At 45.9% G+C, this 24570-nt stretch overlaps 1 protein-coding gene across 10 annotated transcripts in view; it reads right to left on the minus strand.

Annotated features, from left to right (window-relative positions):
• The window catches only part of TENM4 (teneurin transmembrane protein 4), a 645695-nt gene that overhangs the window by 163759 nt on the left and 457366 nt on the right, over nt 1–24570 (minus strand). For 6 of the 10 annotated variants that reach the window (XM_081001709.1, XM_081001716.1, XM_081001714.1 and 3 more), the window contains 3 exons: nt 16618–16788; nt 10044–10261; nt 8928–9138 (listed from right to left, as the gene is read on the minus strand). In XM_081001709.1, the coding sequence (XP_080857835.1) occupies nt 8928–9138; nt 10044–10261; nt 16618–16788 (600 nt within the window). The remainder of the gene's footprint in view (nt 1–8927; nt 9139–10043; nt 10262–16617; nt 16789–24570) is intronic. The other 4 variants (XM_081001708.1, XM_081001713.1, XM_081001710.1 and 1 more) reach the window with 2 other exon arrangements.

The following is a 24570-nucleotide window of genomic DNA, read 5'->3' on the forward strand; positions in this document are numbered from 1 at the left end:
CCTTTTCAGTACTGGCCCCGACTTGGTGGAACACTCTGTAACAAGAGACTAGGGCCCTGCGGGACTTGACATCTTTCCACAGGGCCTGCAAGACAGAGCTGTTCCACCTGGCCTTTGGTTTGGACTCAGCCTGACCCTTATGTTTCCCTCCCCTTATGGTTTTGATCCATGGGCTACTTTTAAAATGAGACTGCATTTTATATTGCCTTTTAACCTGTATTTTAATTTTCCCCCTATTATGTTTTTATTGTAATTTTACTAGTGTTAGCCGCCCTGAGCATGGCTCTGGCTGGGGAGGGCGGGGTATAAATTAAATTTATTATTATTATTATTATTATTATTATTATTAATGACCTGGGATGTTAGGAAGCCAGTGTGGTGTCAGGTTGGAGTGTCGGACTAGGGCTCAAACCCCACTCAGCCATGACCTTGGGCCAGTCACTGACTCTCAGCCTAACCTACCTCACAGGGTTGCCGTGGGGATGAAATAACGAAGGAGAGAAGGATGTAGGCCACCCCGAGCTCAGTGGAGAAAAAGTTGGGATACAAATGCAATGAGATAAATCAAGGAAAGTGAAATGTGCAAGGATCATGAAGAGAATGCAATGGATTCCTCATGCGGTAACTACAGAAGAATGGCTCCAGAAGGACCCCAAGGAGACTCTGGGCAGGATCCAGCAAACTCATTCTGTCAGCATCAAGATTTCCACTTGCTGTCAGTTTGTCAAATTGACAGATACAGCGGTACCTCGGGTTAAGAACTTAATTCGTTCCGGAGGTCCGTTCTTAACCTGAAACTGTTCTTAACCTGAAGCACCACTTTAGCTAATGGGGCCTCCTGCTGCTGCTGTCGATTTCTGTTCTCATCCTGAAGCAAAGTTCTTAACCTGAAGCACTATTTCTGGGTTAGCGGAGTCTGTGACCTGAAGCGTATGTAACCTGAAGTGTATGTAACCCGAGGTACCACTGCATAATAAGACAAAAACCAAAAAGTGAATTGAAAAAGGAATGGGAGTGCCTAAATGAATATCTTAAAAGCCAAGGTACGAGGACAGAAATCTAGCTGAGTCTGGAATAACCTTGTGAAGTGAAAGGATAAGAAAGAGGCATTTATATCTAGATGCTAGGATAGAGATGATAAGGGAAACAGGGAAACAGAAAGACACAATGAGAGGTAAAGGAGGTGCTGTGGGATTGGTGGAAGTCAATGTTTGTTTTTCTTTTAGTGTTTACATTATTAACTTGTAAGATATGGATTTGGGGGTTTTTTGTATGCTGGTTTTTGTGTTTTGTGTATTGTTATTTTTCATGTTGATGTTGTTGTGTGGAAAATACTAATAAAATTTATTATTTAAAAAATTTAAAGAAAAAAAGATTTCCGCTTGCACAACCTAAGAACATAAGAGCCTGCTGGATCAGGCCAATGGCCCATCACCCTGTTCTCACAACAGCCAAAGAAGTGTCTTTGGGAAATCTGCGAGCAGGACTCGAACACAAGACTCACCCTCTCCCCTCCTGTGATTTCCAGCAACTGGTCTTCAGAAACATTGCTGTCTCCTAACTGTTGGAGGAAGAGCTTAGCCGTCATGGCTAGGAGCCATTGATAGCCCTCTCCTCTGTAAATATGCCTAGTCCTCTTTTTAGAAAACAGCGCAAGAGGCAATTGGCCCACCTGGAAGACCTCTTTGACTTGATGCCACACCAACCTTTGCCTGCAGAGGACATGCCCTTGTTGTTGTTGTTTAGTCATTTAGTCGTGTCCGACTCTTCGTGACCCCATGGACCAGAGCACGCCAGGCACTCCTGTCTTACACTGCCTCCCGCAGTTTGGTCAAACTCATGCTGGAAGCTTCGAGAACACTATCCAACCACCTCGTCCTCTGTCGTCCCCTTCTCCTTGTGCCCTCCATCTTTCCCAACATCAGGGTCTTTTCCAGGGAGTCTTCTCTTCTCATGAGGTGGCCAAAGTATTGGAGCCTCAGCTTCAGGATCTGTCCTTCCAGTGAGCACTCACTTAGGGCTGATTTCCTTCAGAATGGATCGGTTTGATCTTCTTGCAGTCCATGGGACTCTCAAGAGTCTCCTCCAGCACAATAATTCAAAAGCATCCATTCTTCAGCGATCAGCCTTCTTTATGGTCCAGCTCTCATTTCCATACATCACTACTGGGAAAACCATAGCTTTAACTATACGGATCTTTGTTGGCAAGGTGATGTCTCTACTTTTTAGGATGCTGTCTAGGTTTGTCATTGCTTTTCTCCCAAGAAGCAGGTGTCTTTTAATTTCGTGGCTGCTGTCACCATCTGCAGTGATCATGGAGCCCAAGAAAGTAAAATCTCTCACTGCCTCCATTTCTTCCCCTTCTATTTGCCAGGAGGTGATGGGACCAGTGGCCATGATCTTAGTTTTTTTTGATGTTGAGCTTCAGACCATATTTCAGACCATTATTATGCCCTTAGTTTGACATAATAAGGCCACTCTTCTTTCTTCCTTTCTTAAAAAATATAATATTTTTGTCCTATCTTATATATTCCTCCTCCCTGAGCTGCCTGGTTCTTCAAGCTTGACAACAACAGCTGCAGGAAGGCTCCGTAGATGACTGGAGCCGGGCTCTCGGCTGTTCCTTGCCATCTCCGAACAGGTTTTTGGCCAACATCTGTCCCAGATGCGCTGACTCCAGCTCTCCCTTGACCTGCTATTTTGTTCTACTTAGACCAGATTGTCCCAAATAAATCACTGCGATCTGGCAGAGGTGAATCCGCCAGGCGCTTTGCCGAAGAGCATCTGTGTTACAAAAACGCTGCCAAAGTCATTTACAAGGAGGTTAATTTATTACGGAGAGAGACCTTGGTCTTCCCAAGCTGTAATTCCTAAGTACAGGGGATGAAATGGGCTTATTGCAAGGAGAAACCTCCACTTTGTAGTTCCATCCTTTCGTCCACTGCCAAGAGGCTAGCATTAGATGGTTGCAATAGCTTAAAAGTGGACTATAATGGGCCTCTTTCCCAAGGTTCTCCTGACATGGAAAGAGACTCTCAGGCAAAGTGCTGCTGCCCAGGGGCGGAGGAGTAATAATATAATAATAATTTATTATTTATACCCTGCCCATCTGGCTGGGCTTCCCCAGCCACTCTGGGCAGCTTCTAACAAAATATTAAAATACTGTAATACATCAAACATTAAAAGCTTCCCTAAACAGGGCTGCCTTCAGATGTCTTCTAAAAGTCTGGTAGTTGTTTTTCTCTTTGACATCTGGCGGGAGGGCGTTCCACAGGGTGGGTGCCACTACTGAGAAGGCCCTCTGCCTGGTTCCCTGTAACTTGGCTTTTTGCAGTGAGGGAACAGCCAGAAGGCTCTCGGCGCTGGACCTCAGTGTCCTGGTAGAACGATGGGGAGGGTGTGGTAGTTAGAATATTCTGTTCCACCTTAAGAGGGACAGGCATGACTGTTGGGTGTCACATGCCTGTTTACACTCCAGCACAGCTTGCTGGGAACTTCCGTTTTTGTGTATAGCTTTTGCTTATGCTGCTTGCTTGGACACGAAAGGGAGAAGACATGTTTTTCCTTTTTGTCCTGCTGTACGCTGAATAAACTGCTTGTAAATATGCTTCACACAGCCTCTCCCTGCCACTTCTGTTGTGCGTTTACTCTGCTGAGTTGCATGCCCAGCTTCTGAAGCTCTGGGTCGCAGATTCATGCTGCACCAAGGACTGGAGTTCGACCGGCACGTCGGCCTGTGGGCTGGAGCCAGCTGTGGGCTTGCCAATTTGCCCGCGATTCCTTAGCAGCATCCCAGCGGTGGTGACACCTGCTGCCCAGGGGCGGAGGAAGGAGGGTGCGGTGGGTGTGTGCCACCCTGGGTGTCACCACTGAGGGGGGTGACAAAATGCCAGGTGGCACTCGCTGCTGGGCCTGGAGCGCGCCTGAGCCATGAATCTCTCCTGGGAGAGACGCGGTGGCTTGGGTGCGCGCAGTCTCCGCGCTGCCCAAATGGTCTGCCCGCTGCCAGCCCCCCAGCCATAGGGTGGTTGAGTGGGAGGAGGCAGACAGACTCCGGATGCCCTGTGGTGCGCCCGGCCTCTATGGGCGGCTCACCCCGCCCTTGGCCACACCACTTCAGGCACCCAAGCAGCTTCCTCCGCCGCCACCGCTGCCTCTCCTTTGGGGGAAAAAACCCCCTGGCAATTGAGCCAGGGACATTCTGCATGCAATTGTTGTTGTTGTTTAGTCGTTTAGTCGTGTCCGACTCTTTGTGACCCCATGGACCAGAGCACGCCAGGCACTCCTGTCTTCCACTGCCTCCCGCAGTTTGGTCAAACTCATGTTTGTAGCTTCAAGAACACTATCCAACCATCTCGTCCTCTGTCGTCCCCTTCTCCTTGGGCCCTCCATCTTTCCCAACATCAGGGTCTTTTCCAGGGAGTCTTCTCTTCTCATGAGGTGGCCAAAGTCTTGGAGCCTCAGCTTCACGATCTGTCCTTCCAGTGAGCACTCAGGGCTGATTTCCTTCAGAATGGATCGGTTTGATCTTCTTGCAGTCCATGGGACTCTCAAGAGTCTCCTCCAGCACCATAATTCAAAACCATCAATTCTTCGGCGATCAGCCTTCTTTATGGTCCAGCTCTCACTTCCATACATCACTACTGGGAAAACCATGGCTTTAACTATACACACCTTTGTTGGCAAAGTGATGTCTCTGCTTTTTTTTCTCTCTCTCTCTGCATGCAAAGAGCTGAGCTATTCCCCCTTCTCCCAAAAGTCAGTAATAAACCACTCTTCAAGCCCCTCTCTGTGCAAGTCAGCTTTCCACCACCTGGGCAGAGAAAACAATTGTGTCTCCGCGCTTTCCCAAGTCTCTGCCTACATGTTTATATTTTTTTAAACACGAATGACTCAGCCATCGTGCCTTTCTAAGCCAAAACAAATTGAAGCGTGAAAAGAGGCGGGTGTTGACAAGCACACACCCAAAAGTCTCGAAACAGCTCCCGATTTAGACATGCCAGCAACATGCTTCTTTCCTTCTAGCCCATATTCTGGCATGGCTCAAATGTGTATATCCCATCCGTGTTTCTTCTGATTTTTGAAAGTCACACAGAGACGAAACGTGTTCAACAGCTCTTGTATGAATCACAAGATCGCGGTTAAAATTAGGCATCTCAGAGCTTGCCTCTCACCCCGCGAACTTGCCCTCCTGGCCCAAATCAATCTATTTCCCTCTTCCTGCACAGATCAAGCCTCCCATCTGCTTGGTGACCCGGAACATCGCACCCTAGTTAGTATATGCAGTGTCTCACTCAAAACCTTATATCGCTCTGCCTTGCTGCACTGCAAAAAAACCCCAAAAAACCAGAAAAGGAGGCTAAGACTGCTGAGAAGTTTTTAAAGTGTGCCCATAGTTCTTTCTAAAATATATGAAAATAATCAGCCTGCCTTCTAGCCCCACAAATGGGCTCTCAGTGTGGTTTTGTTCTCTTACCTTTACTTATAGAATCAACAAACTTTGTATACAGTACTGCTTGACAGTAATAAACTCTCAAATAAGTTTATATAAAATAATAATGTAAAATCATCAACAGTTATAAGCAGGCATTTAAAAACTGATTAAAACCAAGCTGCAGATTAGAACGCGTGTAACTTCTACATGTGGAAGACAGGAGTGCCTGGCGTGCTGTGGTCCATGGGGTCACGAAGAGTCAGACACGACTAAACAACATAAACAAACTTCTACATGTCTGGCTAGGCTTATCTAAACAAAAATGTTTTAAGCAGGCTCCTGAAAGGGTACAGAATCGTAGCATACAGCAAAGGTGCCTGCCTGGTGTCAATAAGCAGGGAGTTCCAAAGTTTATGTGCTACTACACTAAGATATCTATTTCTTACCGCTGTGTAATGGGAATTACTGTATTTTCCCATGTATTGGACAAGGGTTTTTGACTCAAAAATCACGTCAAAAAACTGGGGTCGTCCAATACATGGATAGTGGCATGGGGGGGGGGGGAGAAGCGCTGCGCCACCAGCAGCGAGCGGGGAATGATCGGGGGGTGTGTGTTTCCTGTCCACAGCTATGTGGGGGTGGGGGAAGAAGCTGCGTATGTTTAGCGTGGAAAAGAGGAGACTGGAGAGGAGATAGGACGGCCATCTTCAAATATCTCAAGGGTTGTCACATGGAAGATGCAGCAAACTTGTTTTCTCCTGCTTCCCTGAACCAATGGCTTCAACTTACAGGAAAGGAGATTCCGACTCAACATCAGGAATAACTTCCCGATGGCAAGAGCTGTTTGACAGTGGAACGGTCTCCCTCGGGAGGTGGTGGACTCCCCTTCCTTGGAGGTTTTTCAGCAGAATTTGGATGGCCACCTGCCATGGACGCTTTAGCTGAGATTCCTGCATTGCAGGGGGTTGGACTAGATGACCCTCGGGGTCCCTTCCAACTCTGCAATCCCACAATTCTCTGATACGGACACAGAGTCAGACCTATGGGCCCATCTAGCTCAGTACTGCCAACACTGGCCGGCAGCTGCTCTGGAGGATTTCAGGCAAGGTTATCCCACGGCCCTACTTGGAGATGCTATTGGGGGCTGGACCTAGGACTTTCTGCATGCGAAGCAGATGTTCTACCACGGAGCTACAGCCCTTCTTGATCCAGAGGCCAGCTCTGCGACATGAATATACCGTATTTTTTGCTCTATAAGACTCATTTTTTCCGTCCTAAAAAGTAAGGGGAAATGTGTGTGCATCTCATGGAGCGAATACAGGCTGTGCAGCTATCTCAGAAGCCAGAACAGCAAGAGGGATTGCTGCTTTCACTGCGCAGCGAACCCTCTTGCTGTTCTGGCTTCTGAGATTCAGAATATTTTTTTTCTTGTTTTCCTCCTCCAAAAACTAGGTGCGTCTTGTGGTCTGGTGTGTCTTATAGAGCGAAAAATACGGTACTTTTGCAGTTGAAATAGGAGTTTCACAGGCAGGGGATGTGGGACTAGACAGAAAATCTTCAGGAGCAACCTTGCAAAGTCCTCTGGAGGGGAAGATACTGAGCAGAAAGTTAAAAGCGCATCTCATTTCCAGTCGTAAGCTGCGAGAGGATCACGGAATAAAAAACTGCATTCCGTAGGGTCAGATTACCACATGGTAAATTAAAGGGCAATTATTTTCCGCGCCACTTAGCGATGAATAGGCTCAAGCACATGCATACGTGCGCATGAGAAAACGTAACACGTTTCTGACAGTGAATACCTGTTCAAAGTTCCCACCCGAAAGCAGAATATTACCACTGCATTTCAAACTGTGATTAAGTAAACTTTCACGGTAAAGGAAAAAAAAAAGGTATATTGCAGCCTTAATGACTTTGCTTTAATAAGACCTAAACTTTTAATTAACCTGCCAAGACAAATTATAGCCAATAGCTCTCAGGTAACTACTGCAGACAGCTGAGACTCAGAGCCAAGGCCTCTTTGGGGAGAAGGATTAATGGAAAGCTCGGAACGACCCCTCGTTTCGCAGTCCAGGAGAAAAAAAATTGGACCATTAAATAATCATCGTGGTTTGGAGAATGCTAAGTGTTAATTTTTATGGGAGGGTCTGTGAATTACAACAAGATGGATTAGGGGGCGAAGGAACACGGTTGGCCTGATTCCGTGAAATATAAAATAGCTGTTAATTATGGCCACCCTGTGTGGTTTTTATTGAGAGCCTCCTGATATTTAGTAGCTTTTTACAAAATAAAATGAAACCAGAACAAAACCAAATACTGACTGTTGAAAGAATGTCCGTCTCAGCTTTCAGCACAGCAAAAAATAATCTAGACTACTTGACGAGGCTTCGTAATGTAGCGGCTGTGAGCTACAAGTTAAGAAATTCCTGGATCAAATCTCTCACCAGCCCTGAATTTGCTCTGCCTAAACCTCACCCTGACCCAGCAGTATGAGCAAATTAATGCTGCCCCACCATGCAGACTTGCTGTAAGGATGTGGAAATGTACAATGCCCTTCAGACAGGACCAAATCACAACACAATTACTAATTGAGTTATTGTTGTTTTTCTTGAGCTGCAGAAGCAAGTTTGGAAATGTGGCTGTCTCCTTTGTCATACATTGTGCAAGGGGAAAAAGACGCGGTGGAAACAGGTGCCAAAATAACTTTGTGCCACCCCACGATCTCGGGATTGGAAGATGTGTAAAGGTCACAGTCCAAAATGTATCTGACTGGTTTTGCATATTGTGCCAATAAAAGGAGCCTCCACAGAGCTAGCCGGCAGCTTGCTCCTGCACAGCTCACCTGCATTACCAATTCCTGCCTCATGACCCTCACTTCAGGGGTCAATGGAAGATATTGCCTAAGTGGTGCCCACAGGAGACAGGTGTGCTAGCCGGGACTTCCGGTGTTGCTCACGGAAGGCCTCAGTAATTCTCCCTTTAATATTCTACAATGCACAAGGAACTCTCCTCACTTCATTCCTGCCTGTACTTGCTCAGCTTCTGCCGTGTCCATGTGCTCCCGTAAATGTGTCCCCATGTCACTGAGTGCTTCGACTGGCTCCCCGTCTCCCTTCCGTTCTGAACACGGGAGATGCATAAAGAGTTTCTCTCTGCGAACAAGTGTGGCAACCATTTTGTGGTCTTGCCTTTTTACCGCTCTGCCCAATCTGTCAGCCATTTTGTGCTATGCCACGAGCCCCAAGAGAGCCCATCCGGCACCTGTGGCAACGCCTCAAGATTACAAACATGCGCACGCCGCCCCAAGAAAGGTTGCCTGGTCTGCAGCATTCCTGCGACCGAGAAAATATGAGCACCTGAGCAAGTTTGGGTCAGGATAGCATCCCTGCGAGAAATATTGTTTGGTGTGGCGGAAGACAGGAAGATGGCAGCCCCAGTACCAACGCTGGCTGAAAAACAACTAAAAAGCATATATTTTCAAAAATTTAGTTCTTACCAACAGCAGTGGTGAGAAACGAGACCACCTCAGACTCCTTCCCATCGTTGTAAAAGGCGAGGTGCCACATCCCTGAATCCAAATACTGAATAAATCCCGTCTCGTGGCTGGCTAGTGGCACAAAGCCCTTGTGTTGCCGCTGAGGGCCTTCCAGACTCCGGGCCTCCTGAGTTAGCAGTCTCCTCCCATCCAGAAGCTCTACAAAGTCAAACTGGAACACAAGGAAACGAGGTGAAAAAAGGGCAATTCAGAGACCTTCACCAAGTCAAATGACTTCCGATGTTTTTTGGGATGCAGCCTGGTGAAATCTGCATTATTATCTAGGTTACAGGTGCGCCACAGAATTTCATTAACAGGAAATACATCTATTTTTCATTTGTCGTACTATTATTTCCTTGGGGGGGGGGAAACACGCGTGAAAACAATTACACACAGGGCTTTTCCCCCCCAGCCAGAACTCAGTTCCGGCACCTCTCAATTGAAATTTGGGGTTGGGGGTTAATAAAAAAATTAAGGCACCTCTCAAATACTTAATGGGCAGGAAGCAAAAAAGTGGGTCTCCAACAGTGAAATCTTGTCTTCAGAATTTTTGGGAGTTTTAACCCCCTTTTTTGAATTTTGGTCATTTAAGGTTTATGATTTTTCCGTTTCCTTCTGAGGAAACTGAATAGTTCAGTGAAACGAGGTTTGTAGCCGGCATCCCTTTAAGGCTTTGTACAATTCTAGGTTTTTTCTCATTTTTTCCTTAAACTTTTTGATTTTTATTATTTAGTTTATTTCTATAAGATAATATTTCTAGTCGATTACTTCTCGTTTCAGGGATTTTCATGGTATTTCATTTGTTTTGTGTAATCTCTCGGTTCTGTGACTGTCTTTTTTCTACGAAAAACAACATGAGAGCAGATAAATTTTAAAACACCCATGGCAGAGACCTGTTCATCCAGCAGGGATGAAGCTGGTTGGAAAAATGTCTCCAGTTGTTCCAATTTAATTGCAGTAATAGCATTACTTGTAGTATTAATAATATGACCTCCCATCCTGCTAGGTTAGAAGGCTCTGAGCTGCATATATTACCTGAGCTCAACATATACCCTCAGGTGACAACATTCTTCTTACCTGTGTGTGTGACGGCGGAAGGCCTTTCCTGCCATAAATCCCAACCAGAGCAGACTTCCCTAATGAAACGTTGAACTTCAGATGTACCGGGTGGTCAATGAACACCTGAGATCTCCAGAAGATACCGGGAGCGATCTTCTGCATGGCTCGCCTGCCAACATCAATCTCCCCGGTGTCTATAAAACTGTCTTCTGGAAAGAAACTACTGGGCTTCCCTGCTGAGATAAAGGAAAAGAAAAGAAAATATTGGATTATAAGGCTGCCGCCCATCATCGCCTCCGCGGCAGCCTATGGCGATGGCTTCTGGGAATGAACGTGCTCCTGCCTATATTGTTACCCCCCCCCCCATATTTTATTATCAAAAGCCACAAAGCCAGAGGGGTTGTTTGCCCTGAGTTGTGGGGGTGTGTGTGTGTGTGTTTGCACATTGCAAGTAAGTGCAATGGGGCAGATGTGGGGTCAGGGTCATCATCAACCCTGGAGATTCCTGCTTGAAGGAAACATCTGAGAACATTCAAAGGAAGGGGATTTGGGTAAGACTTGTGGAATTTCTGTGGAGGACCCCTGAATACTGGCAGTCCTTTGCCTGCTGGGCTGGTTTTCTGCTTGTGGAAAGTTTATTCTTTGTGGACGGTGTTTGAAATCGTGATTCCCCCCCCTCCATCTGCAGTCTGAAGTGGCACAGTCCATAGAATTGCAGAGCTGGAAGGGACTAGAGGCTCATCTGCAACGCAAGAATTCCAACCAGATCGTGCATGCCAGATGGACAAACTCATTCTTCTGCCTGCACAGCCCTTTCTCAGAAGGTTCCACGTATCCTGAATTTGGGGGGGAGTAAATAAAAAATGAAAAGCTGACCTGAAATGTCTATTAACGTTGGGTTGTGTATGTCTGTGTATAGCACCCAATAGTAACTTGGGTCTTTAATTTGTGTGCAATTTGTTTACTCAATTTTTGTCTCTGAGCACCTAAAAGCTGGTTTGTATGCAGGTCGGTGGAGCAGAAAGCTTCCACAAGCAACTGAGGGCTAGATTTGGCCTCTGAGGAGGTCTGAAGGGCAGGGGAAATTATGCATATTAATGTCTACTGAGACCTGTCTGGTACAGAGAAATTTTGACTAAGAACCCAAATCGAACTCAGCCCATCCTCTGACCTGCAAATGCTAACAGCTGACTATACTTGCTATTTCCTGCCAGCCCCACATGAAACAGGGGTATAAGAGTAAGACCTACACTGGCTCCCAGTATGTTTCCGGGCACAATTCAAAGTGTTGGTGCTGACCTTTAAAGCCCTAAATGGCCTCGGCCCAGCATACCTGAAGGAGCGTCTCCACCCCCATTGTTCAGCCCGGACACCGAGGTCCAGCTCCGAGGGCCTTCTGGTGGTTCCCTCACTGTGAGAAGCCAAGTTACAGGGAACCAGGCAGAGGGCCTTCTCGGTAGTGGCACCCGCCCTGTGGAACACCCTCCTACCAGATGTCAAAGAGAAAAACAACTACCAAACTTTTAGAAGACATCTGAAGGCAGCCCTGTTTAGGGAAGCTTTTAATGTTTGACAGACTATTGTATTTTAATATTCTGTTGAAAGCCGCCCAGAGTGGCTGGGAATAAATAATAATAATAATAATAATAATAATAATTGGTGTGTATTATTGTGCAGGACTTTTTTTTTTTTTTTGCAAGCCGCATGTAACTACAACCTCAGCTTCAGCAAAACCTTTAACTTGTAGTAGGAGCCTAATTCATCTGGACAGCACTGCCGGGTTGTTGTAAACCACTCAGAGCCTGTTCTGCCCTATTCAGCCTGAATAAGGGTAGAGCTGCCATAAGCCGTGCTATCTTCTGCACATTTCTCTTGGGGGAAACGGGAGGCAGAATTGCCCACTCCCCTCCTTGTTTCTTTCCCTCTCAGCTAGACTCTCCTTCCACCTGACCAGAGGCACTTTGAAACATCCCAGTCTGCCCAGTTAAACCCCCCCCTCTTCACCAGACACTTCCATTGAGCTCACCGATTCAATTTTCTTTTTCGATTAAAAACGGTGAGGTTTTTCTCCTCGCCCCTTTAGGGAAAAGGCCACTTTGCAGATCCTCTCCCCCCCAAACCCCCCCCCCCGGTGAAATGACCCACTCGATTTCTTTCTCGGCAAACAGGGGCAGTAGAAATTCCAGAGGCCACTTGCACAGAGCACTACGCTAAACAGGAAAATAAAATAAAATAAATGGAGCTCTCAGGAAGATAAACTAAACAAATCATCCGAACTCATGCCACGTTTGCGGGGATCTTAGTCTTCTTTCCTTTTTGGGGGTGGGGGAAGAGTAAGCATCGTTCTGGGAGAAAGGAATTAAAATACCTCCTCCATCCACCACCTTTTTACATAGCCAAATTCCCTGACAATGCATGTTTAGTGGCAAGATCATGATTGGTAGCACATTCTTGCAGCCATAAAATAAAATAGTTTTGTTTTTTACTATTCTAGACAGTAAAAGTCTACTTAAAACGTTAAGTGATTCCATCTGTTATCAAGTCAGCATAAACTCCCCCTGTGGACACATCAGGCTGGATGCGACTTCATTTAAAACAAGTGCGTGGCGTTGCCGTACGTGTGGAAATGCAGCCGTCAGGGGCGATTTTCAGATTTGTAGTCATGGCTTGACTGAGGATGGGGGCAACGGGAAAGTCACCTGGAGGTTCCTCCTTCTCATCCACTTGAGGTAAAACTAAGGGAACATTCCACTCTTAGCTCCCCTCAAAGGTTGCTGTTTCAAATATTTCAGAATACCTAAGCATTCATCCACAGAGGAGTTTGTTCCCTGTGTGTCTGAGTCTCTGTTCTGCGTGTGCCTCCTTAATCAAATTATGCCCATAATATTAATTAATTCAGAGCACGTGCACCCGCCTCAACTTGAGCACCATAGACACAGGATTGCAGAGCTGGAAGGGACCCCGCGAGGGTCATCTAGCCTAACCACCTGCAATGCAGGAATCTTTTGCCCAACGTGTCTACCAGCTCCACCTGATACGCAGGCTGAGACCCTACCTGCCCGCGGACTGTCTCGCCAGAGTGGTGCATGCTCTAGTTATCTCCCGCTTGGACTACTGCAATGCGCTCTACGTGGGGCTACCTTTGAAGGTGACCCGGAAACTACAACTAATCCAGAATGCGGCAGCTAGACTTGTGACTGGGGGTGGCCGCCGAGACCACATAACACTGGTCTTGAAAGACCTACATTGGCTCCCAGTACATTTCCGAGCACAATTCAAAGTGTTGGTGCTGACCTTGAAAGCCCTAAACGGCCTCGGCCCAGTAGACCTGAAGGAGCGTCTCCACCCCCATCGTTCAGCCCAGACACTGAGATCCAGCGCCGAGGGCCTTCTGGCGGTTCCCTCATTGCGAGAAATGAGGTTACAGGGAACCAGGCAGAGGGCCTTCTCGGTAGTGGCACCCACCCTGTGGAATACCCTCCCTTCAGATGTGAAGGAAATAAGCAGCTATCCTATCTTTAAAAGACATCTGAAGGCAGCCCTGTTCACGGAAGTTTTTAGTATTTAAAACTGTATTGTTTTTAACACTTGATTGGGAGCCACCCAGAATGGCTGGGGAAACTCAGCCAGATGGGCGGGGTATAAATAATAAATTATTATTATTATTATTATTATTAGGCTCAAACCCACAACACTGAGATTAAGAGTCCCACGTTCTCTCTCTCTCTCTCTCTCTCTCTCTCTCTCTCTCCTCTAGTCTAATTTTGTTGGCTGAGTTTTTGAGGCTCCAGGATAGGGTGGATGCAGGGTTCTTCCTATCGATTGCTTGCACTCCTTGGTTTATTTGGCATCTAGCAGGAGATAGAGGATTGCCTTAAGGAGGAAGCAATCAATGCAAGAAGGGGTGGTCTCAGCTGCCCTGATGGAGGCGGGCAAGTGATAACTCCATAAGAAACTCTCTCTGGGTAGTCACAAGTCTTCCCTTTGGGGGCAAGGTGCCAGAGCGAGCGGCGGCTATGCAACTCTTCAACGGCACCAGTTGTCTGGATACTTTTCAATCTGGTTTCTCTTTTGGCAGTGGACCAGCCTTTGGCCTGGTTTGTCAAGGTAAGCTGTGGGTTTAGCCACCAGGACCATGAAAACAAGCTGTAGCTTGTGGTTAAGTTTGGAAACTTGTGGTTCATTGCAAACTCGGGCGCAGACCAGCACGCTATGCCAAAGCTTGGCTTTGTTCAGCACGGCAGCAAATTGAACCACAGAGAAAAGGCGGCAACTGTGAGCTCTACTCCACATTGGTGCAGTTCTGCTAGACCATAGTTTACCTTAGCATGACGTATGAACCAGGCCATTGTCCTTCTAAGGTTTGGACAGGGGAAGTGTAACTGCGCTAATTCTTTTGGACTTTTCCATAGCTCTCCCCCCCAATAATTGACTATGAAATGCTCCTGTCTCAGTTTGGGGAGCACATCATTCCAGGTTTCCATTTCTACCGGGATGCCAAATTCCAGAAGACACTTCAACCAATTATAATATAATTTCACAGAATACCTTACAGCAGTGCTACCCGTTTAAATGGTCAGGAAAGCCTTTTAATCTTGTGTTAACACAAATATATATATATATTGTACACCACATCATTAGTAAAGGTAAAGGGACCCCTGACCATTAGGTCCAGTCGTGACCGACTCTGGGGTTGTGGCGCTCATCTCGCTTTACTGCCAGAGGGAGCCTGCGTACAGCTTCTGGGTCATGCGGCCAGCATGACTAAGCCGCTTCTGGCAAACCAGAGCAGTGCACGGAAATGCAGTTTACCTTCCCACCAGAGCGGTACCTATTTATCTACTTGCACTTTGATGTGCTTTCAAACTGCTAGGTTGGGAGGAGCAGGGACCGAGCAACGGGAGCTCACTCTGTTGCGGGATATTCGAACCGCCGACCTTCTGATGAGCACGTCCTAGGCTCTGTGGTTTAACCCGCAGCGCCACCCGCGTCCCATACACCACATCATTAAGAACATCCAAAAACTTGGTAGACCGGACTTACAATGTCAGTGATTACCAAGAGCAGATCTTGGAAGGGGCAATGTCCATGGGTGAAAAAGAAAGGCGACTCAGGGCTTGGAACATTAATCACAAGTGGGAAAGTTTGAATTAACTCAAATTTGGCTTGGGACACATTGGTTCACTCAGCACGGCACCTTTCATTTTTTGAAAGGATAAAAAACATGCCCATTCCATACCTGGAGCCAAATTCTGACTCACCACTGAAGTGGTTAATGATTGCTCTTTAGAAAGAGTCAGAACTTCACCTTTTGCAGGTATTTCTGCTATGGATTCCTCATTAGATGTTATCTCATAGGTTGTCAAGCTGTCAAATGTCCCCCCCCCCCCCCGAGCAAAGGTTGGTCTTGCATAGGCCTGAACAGCTGCAGCTTACTAATTCCTGTAAGTACTAATTCCTCTTGGCGTCTTGCAAAAAGCCAGAAAGCCACGTACAAGACATGGACCCTCTATAGGACAATTAAGAAGAGAAACGGACCATTTCCAGATATTAAACTGGCATCCCTAAGCATGCTCACTTAGAAGTAAATAATCACTCATTTTTGCTTCTCAATAAAATATTTAGGACAAGGGTGATAAATTGCAATGATAAAGTTAACTATGCTGGGGATAAGTTCACTGACTGAAGGAGAAGGGAATCTGAATTTTGTAGCCTGTGGATTTTCGTTTTGAGAAAAGTTAGGTGGGAGAAACGGTGTAGATATTGTGAACTGGTTTTTTGTTTTTTTTTTAGTATCCAAAATTACCAGCTGAAGTGCCAATATCAAATTTTGATTCCTGACATTCTAACGTTTAATTCTGAATATTAAATTTAAGTGAATATGTAGGGATCCAGTAGGATATCTTGGCTTTGGGTCACACGACTGAAGAATAGGGACACTCAAATTTCATCATCATCTCTATTTTGATAGGAAAATTGGGCTGGTGTTACTCAGGCCAAAGTTGAGAAATGTTGCGAATTTGATTCTAGCTATTACTATTAATTAAATTTGTACACTGCCCTTCATCCCTAGATCTCAGGGCGGTTCACTAATTACCCTACTGACTTCCAAAATGGGCTTATTCAATAAGTGGTTTGAGGACTGCCAATTGATGCCTGTGGTTCCAGCGATTCTTAATTCATTTTAAGGCATGGCACCCTGCGGCATGAACCCCGTGCCAAGTTTGCCAACAAACTGAATAAAGCCAAGGTTTTTTATCAGCATTCAGTAGCCCTGTAAAAAGAAGGAGCGTTGAAACAACATTTGAGATCAGCAAAACATTTCTGGTGAGAGGAAATGGAAGACAGGAGGATTTTGGTGAAGAAATGTTGTGCCCCCAATGCATATGGATTCTTCCCAGTTCCCTTTATGAATGGCTCTGGATAAATCACCATGCGGCAATGCACACTTCAGGACTTGTAGGCAACAGATGGAAACATAGATGGGCAACTACTGATTCTAGGAGGAGAAGGTTATGGAGTTATGAGGATGGATGTCTGGAATTCAGAGGCAGACAGAGGACTGACAACAAGGACAACACACCAACCGTACCTTCGCCGGCTCCTTTGCCTTTCCTGTCAGGTACCTCTAACCCCGTGCCCCCTGAGGAATATAAGGAGACGTCCGTTGGCACTGGCCAACTGCTGGCCGTGTCTTCCGTCATCTCAAACATCTGCCCTTCCATCGGCTTCAGGTGCCAGTTTAGGCCAAACAGGTGCATGGCTGTGGTGAGCAACGAGAAAAGTCATCTTTTTGTGGGGGGGTTGTTTCTCTGCCGAGGAAATACAAAGACTGCACCCAAGTTCACTGCTCCTCTCAATTCGACCCCCAGGGCTCCAACATCAGCACTGGCTTCTGCACTGCTTTGGGCCTACGAAGATCACAATGGCTTGGGCCTAGTAGAGATGGAGAGCCCCTGGTCCTCCGGTGGTTGCTTGGGTACAACTCCTATCATCCCATGCCACTGGACATGGCTGGCTGGGGTGGTTGGGTGTTGGAGTCTAGCAACATCTGGAAGGCTACAGGTTCTCCATCCATATCCCACCCACAACTTTGGAGAGCTGGTGTCTGTGGATTCTTGAGTATAGCATCCATTGGCCAAATCCATTGGCCAAGCACACGCAGGTATTATCAGTGACTGTTCCCAGCTCCACAGCTTGAAATACCCTTGAAAATACATGGAAATCTGAGCTAAGTACCCTTCAGAGGTTCAATAAGAGAGGCCATTTGGTCTTGAATTTTTTCAGAGGCTGGGTGTGAGAGCAGAGCATTTTTATCTTGGCAAATGTGTGTTCCCAAACGCTCAATGTTTTCTGAGATAAACATGGATGTAGGGCATGGAATTGAAAATCTGTGGGTGTTAGACAGGGGTGCTTCCACGCCCACTGATTATCTTGTGCAAAGGCCTCAACCTCGACCCGTGGGCATCTTTCACCCCATTTGGAATTGCTTCCAGTTTCAGAACTCAGCTGAGAGGGCAGACATTTTTAAACAACCTAGGAATGTCTGACAAGGAAGACCTGCCAGCTCAGATTGGGACCATGCTGCAACGACCTGGTTGAAGCTGTGAGCTGAGAAGTTGGGTAGAGATATAATTCCACAGGGGAAAGAATTGGGGCTCAATCCAAATCAAACTCAAACTAATTTCTTTGAGGTGAAGCTTTCTCTGAATGGAGAACGCTGCGTAAAAACAATCCACAAAGGAGGCCGGCATCCAATGGCACAGGAACTTTTTCTCCTTTTGTTTCTCTTTCCACTGTACGCAGGAAGAGTGAAAGAGAACAGAGTGGGTCTTATGCCTTGATGCAACGCCAGCGTTCTCCTAATCAGGTCAAGGGCTGCACTGGGTAGGTTGGAAAAGCGAGGCAGAAACATCCAAGGGATTTGCTTGATGCTAGAATGCACTGTTTGCTTGTCTATGTACATCACGAAAAGTCAAAACAGTGGAAGAATCAACTCCACAGAGAAGGAAGCACCTAAAATCCAAGGAATGTGGTGGCTCCTTTTTTAAAAAAAGAGTAATAACAGAGCAGTGCACTGGCATGGTATATAGAACAGGGCATGTTTATATGATTAGCCATCGCCTCCTGAAAGCAAAGAGGAAAGCCAAAACGGTTTCCTGTATCCTTTCTCTCTCCTCCCCAACATAAACATTTCATATTTAATCACAATCCAAATTTCCCTTTGGGCTTTCTGCAGTTCTCAGATTCGCTGTTCCCCACTCTCAAAATGGCATTTCCCGATTAAGGGGGCACATGTACCCACCCCATCCCACAAAAGTGCACGGCACATCCTCCAGGAGCGTGTCCGGTGGTATTAGCATCAAGTCCACTCAACGTAATTAAGAGCAGAAAAACGGAAAGAGAACAGCTCCCCAACATTGCCGTTTTGTTTATAAAACCATGCCAGAATTTGTCAAGCGTTCCAGGAGGCAGCTTAGCGCTGAGCATAGGGGAGAAGGTCAAAGCTGCAAACTTGTCTCACAAAGCGGAATCCGAGGTTCCTGAACTCTCCTAACAAAGAAAAACAAGCTTGGAACTGGGCGAGTGCTTTTAGCTGCCAGTCTCTAATAACAAATTCCCAAATCTCTCAATGGATCAGACGCCATGCCAAACCATGGTTTGTCCAACTCATCATTTAGAAGCAATGAAAACAAGCACTGTAACTATGAATTGTCGATGTAGCTATTGTGCCAAACTATAGGTAGGTACCAGCCGTGGTTTACAAACTCACATCAAAACTCACATCTAATAAAAAAATCTCTCAATGGATCAGATACCATGCCAAGCCATGGTTTATCCAATTCATCATTCAGAAGCCAGGTAAACCATGGTTAAGAACTGCTTATCTCCTTCAGTGTATTCTCTGAGCTCTCAGCTCCAGCATTTGACCTTTCCCATTCTTAATAGAGCCTCCAGCAATGAAAATAAGCACTGTAACTATGGTTTGTCGATTTAGATAATATGCCAAACTATAGGTTGGTACTAGCTGTGGTTTGCAAACACACATCGAAACCATGGCTTGCTCCAACAACGACTGGTATCAATTCAGACGTCTCTCGCAGCTATAGGAAAGCTTCCTAAGTAGCTATTATTTGGTTTTATTTAAGAATAAATAAATAGGAATAGATCAAAGACAGTTGTCCCATTTCGACACATAAACCAGGTCTAAGTAAGCTGGCTATGTACACACCTCTCATTTTGCCATGTAAATAAGGGGCGTTTGTTACAAAAACTGCAATTAATCTTTTGGATAGTACTCGAGGGTTACTATACAGAACAAAATTTATCTGAGCTGTGGGAAAGAGTCGGGTCACCAGGAAGTCTTCAAAACTTATCTCACGCAAAAAGCTTTCAAACTTCTAAGGCAGGCCAGTGCAAGATTTCTCCAAAACACTTATTCCATCACTGAATTGCTTTTACCGTTTGGCAGCTCTTAATGTCTAACCTATATCTTCCTCTGTGTAGCATAAAATAAGTGAAAGAACTGTGGGAGAAATATTTTTTATAATAAAGAGAGAGAGAGAGAGAGAGAGAGAGAGAAAATATATACTTTGAAGCACTAAGAGCTCTTAAAAGCAAAATGGAAGAGAGGATTCAGGGTTCCAGAAAGTTCAGTCTGGACCATTCAGGGACGTTTCCTCAGCCGCCGGTCTACTCAGCAAGATGGAAAGAAAGGGCCTCAGAGCACAAACACCTTCTTAACAATATTTCTCATCTCATGCAACATTCAATGCATTTTTCAGCCACATTGAAGGCTTCCCACCCACTCAAAGAGTGCCGGTTAAAAAGAGCCATTTCCTACAGCACTTAACACCTCTGAATGCACACACTTTTGTTGTGTTTTAGCTACACCACTCACAGTTAATTGAAAGTGTTTTATTATTTCGTTTTCTCTTAAAGCTCCTTTTCGGCAGCTGACACACCAAGGGTATTAAAGTAGAAGTTAAGCGCGGTTCAAACTGTATATTTATGTGGAGTGCCGCAACTGCAAACTCATGAGGAGGGGGGGAGAGAGATGCTGTGTGGCTGAGAATATCATTGCAATGTACACAACCCACCATATTAAGTCCTTTTACAGGGCTGAGTTAATAAGTTGTGCCTCTGGTTACTGCTGATGAAACGCCATTGCTGGTCATCTTTCCCCTTAGTAATTAAGTTCTTGCATTTCATTTTGAGGCCAGGCTCATTAGCTTTTAATGATACCAGATTCTCACACAGTCACTTGTTGTACTTTAAGGTCCCTTGCTCTCTGGTTCTCTTAGCCTCTTTCGCTTCCCTATGGCTACCTCCCGTTCTATTGAAATTTGGGACAAGGATTCAGTTTTTCAGACAAATCTGGTATTTTGGCTGATATCAATTCTGCATGTTCATTCACTCAGAAGTCCACTCAGTCCTATAATTGGTTTAATCTACAGTTTAGTTTTTAAATAAATGAACATGGAAATTTGTATTCAAATAGGTATTTGATCACAAAATATACATTTCAAAGTCTAGGTAAAAAAAAGCTAAAGGACCCCTGGACAGTTAGGTCCAGTTAAAGGTGACTCTGGAGTTGCGGCGCTCATCTCGCTTTCAGGCCGAGGGAGCCAGCGTTTGTCCACAGACAGCTTTCTGGGTCATGTGGCCAGCAGGACTAAACCACTTCTGGCACAACGGGACACCATGACGGAAGCCAGAGCGCACGAAACGCCGTTTACCTTTCCACCGCAGTGGTACCTATTTATCTACTTGCACTGGCTTGCTTTCAAACTGCTAGGTTGGCAGGAGCTGGTACAGAGCAATGGGTGCTCACCCGTTGTGGGGATTCAAACTGCTGACCTTCTGATTAGCAAGCCTAAGAGGCTCAGTGGTTTAGACCACAGCGCCACCCGCATCCCCTATTTCAAAGTCTAGGGTAGGGTTGTATGGTGGTAATGCTATTTTCTCTCTGTTTCTCCATAGAAACATAGAATTGGAAGACACCCCCCAATTCTATGCAATGCAGGAATCAGAGCTAAATAATCTTTGACAAGTGGCCTTCCAATCTCTGCTTAAAAACCTCCAAGAAAGGAGAGTCCACCACCTTTTGAGGGAGCCAATTCCATGGATGGACAACTCTAACCATCAGAAAGCTCTTCCAGATGTTTAGCCGGGATCTCCTTTCTTATAATCTGAATCCCTTGTTTTGGGTCCTACCCTCCAGAGCAAGTTTGCTCCTCCTTTCACGGGAAGACAGCCTTGCCAACAAAGGTCCGTATAGTTAAAGCTATGGTTTTCCCAGTAGTGATGTATGGAAGTGAGAGCTGGACCATAAAGAAGGCTGATCGCCGAAGAACTGATGCTTTTGAATTATGGTGCTGGAGGAGACTCTTGAGAGTCCCATGGACTGCAAGAAGATCAAACCTCTCCATTCTGAAGGAAATCAGCCCTGAGTGCTCACTGGAAGGACAGATCCTGAAGCTGAGGCTCCAATACTTTGGCCACCTCATGAGAAGAGAAGACTCCCTGGAAAAGACCCTGATGTTGGGAAAGATGGTGGGCACAAGGAGAAGGGGACGACAGAGGACGAGATGGTTGGACAGTGTCCTCGAAGCTACAAACATGAGTTTGACCAAACTGCAGGAGGCAGTGGAAGACAGGAGTGCCTGGCGTGCTCTGGTCACAAAGCGTCAGACACGACTAAACAACTAAACAACAACAACAACAAAATTGTATCACCTCTGTGATTCATATTGCTACGCAGCGCATTGTTCCAGGTTTTTATGTCACCGAACGACATATTGTTCTAGGAGTGCAGTGCCACACAAAAAAAGAAGACGTGAATAAAGGGTGCGGGAACATTGCACCCATAGCTGTCAACTTTCAGATTTGAAAATAAGGGATCAGCAGCCTCACCTGTCCTGGGGATAGTCTATGGGATATCTAACAATCTGGGATAGCAGCGGGAAGCAGCGGGAAACGGCGCTGGAATAAGGGAATTTCCCGCAAAAAAAGGGAAAGTTGACAGGTAGGATTGCACCCCAAAAGCGACACATTATGCCCAGATGAAAATTGGCTGGCATGGACCAACATTTTAATTAGCATCCTGACAGGTTTGTTGGTTTTTCCCCTGCTACCCGCTGCTATCAATTTGTGCAAAATGGGGCTTAAGGTAAGGTTACCAGACGTCCCCGTTTCCCGGGGACAGTCCCCAGATTTACAAATCTGTCGCCTGACAGAATCCATCTATTTAGTTGGAAGTTGAAAAGTGTCCCCGGATTCATTGAAAAATATCTGGTAACCTTAGCTTAAGGGATTAAGCAGCCTTCTGCATTGTCAACAGTGACTTATGAAAGAATTGAAGAAATCAGGCAGAAAGTTTGTAGAGAGCAAAGAAGGGAGTGGAAGGGAACCAGAAGGAAAGGAATGAAAAGGCTTTCGTGTGTGTGTGTGTTTGTGGTGATGAGGGAAGAGGAAGGTGGCCAACAAAATGGACTCCTCTCAGGACAGGTTGATGGAGTGAGGGAGTTAGCCGAGACAAGCCACTGATTTTGATAGATCACTGAGAGAAGTAAAAACCAAGACATGCTTAGTGAGGCGTAAGAGGCTTCTTTTGGGGGTGGGGTGGATGGGGAAGGAGAAATCCACAGAAGTCAGCAGGAAAAAAAATAACAGAAGGAGGGGTGGGGTGCGGGGTAAAAGAGAGAGAGAGAAAGAGAAGCAAAAAAACAAGGAACCTCACACATTGCTGGCCTTTTATTAGCTTGTTGACTTGCTAGAGCTGGGCAAAGGAAATGCAATAAATAACCAAAGTGATCAATTACAGCGTTTAAATTAAGGCCTGAGTAAAAGCCCAGAGGCTGGAGACAGTAATTGATTTCTAAGTTGGTGCTGAAAGAGGGAACCAGGAAAAAAGTCTCCCTGATGGTGCCACTCCTTGTTTAATATTTGGAGGGGTGCGGGCGGCAAAGTCCTCCAGGCCAACATTTTAGTCTTCAATCCTGATCCACTGATCTTTAATTGAGGCAAATCTTCCAGTGAATGCAATTTTCTTAAATAAGGTCTCTCTGTGTGTGTGTGTCTCTTTCTCTCTCTGTCTGTAACCAACATCTTTTTTTGTTTTGTTTAAATCCCTTATACTTTGCAGAGCCCGTTGGCTGGAGGAAGTCAGCACTCCTTCACTAGTTAGAGCATCAGCACCAGCCAGCAAAACAGGTAGGCTGCTAAAGGTAAGTTTACCTGCTTTTATTTTTTTTTGCTGGTGGATAAGGGGAATAATGTCCAGAAGGGGCATTTGTCTTGCACCATCTGTTCACTGTCTGCTCTGTCAGAGTGGTTACAGAGTGCCGGACCTGGGAGACCTGGCTTCAAATCCCCATTAATCCATGAAACTCACTGGGTGACCCAGAGGGGCTGGGGCAACCGAGCCGGATAGACAGGGCACTACTACTGTCTTCTTCTTCTTCATCATCATCATCATCATCAATAACATCAGAATCCATGCATCACCTCTGTTCTAGCCTTTCTTGATAATGAAGATGCTCAGGCCTTGATCATTTTTTGTTGCCTCTTGAACTTCCACCAGATCTATGGTGTCCTGTTCAAGATGTCTAACGTGTCAGCCAGCTCAGAAAAGGAGGCTGAAAGTCTTACATGAATAGCACAGGTACTTTCCTTGGCCTGTACTAAAAAAGCACCAGCAAACCAGGAACCTGCATGCTAGCATTTGCCCATCTTACTGTACCAGAACGGTTCACCGCGGGCCCCGTCTGCGCCAGTAAATTTTGTATTATGCATCCTACAAGGGCCTTTCCTAGTAAAATAATATTTTTCCATCTAGATCCTTTTATGACGGGAACCATATTACTTCCTAATCTATATTGCGGCATGTTTCTCCACGATCAAAGTCAATTACCACTCGGTCCCAGCACACCTCTAAATGGAGTTTTAATTTGTGTATATTAAAGAGGAATCTTCCCACCGGGGTATTCGCTGTAATTAGAGAAACCAGGGCAAGCAGGTTTTTACAGAGAGCCTCCCACCTTGCGTTGTAATTGATAAAGGATAGGGCTGGTCTGTTATGGTCAGTATAACTTTATGCAAACCACCTCATTAACCAACCTGTTATTAGGGGAGGGGACTTAATTGATGAAGCATGGTTCCGATGCTTAATTCAGCCACCTCCAGCTCATTCCCCAGCTGCCCCCAATATATCTACCAGAACACATTTGGTGAGCCCACCTCATCCCATTTATCAAGGTGATATATTTATTACATTTATGCCCTGCTCTTCCTACAGGAAACTCACAAGTGCAGGCGAACCACCCCCCACTAACATGCGATCGACTAGCGTGAAACCGTGAAGTAACAAAATAATTTAATTGGAAATGGCGGGAGAGAGCTGGAGAGTCCTTGGGGCTCATGGGGAAGTCCCAAGAGGATGTCAGAGGAAGCCCCAGATAGGCCAGAGGCACAGCAGGTCTTTATTTCGGCTGCTTAGCTTCCCCGCCTAACAGCTGACACTCAGGGTAACGCAGCAGCAAGT

The sequence above is a fragment of the Podarcis pityusensis genome, assembly GCF_964106645.2.
Source record: "Podarcis pityusensis genome assembly, chromosome: 4".
NCBI lineage: Eukaryota > Metazoa > Chordata > Lepidosauria > Squamata > Lacertidae > Podarcis > Podarcis pityusensis.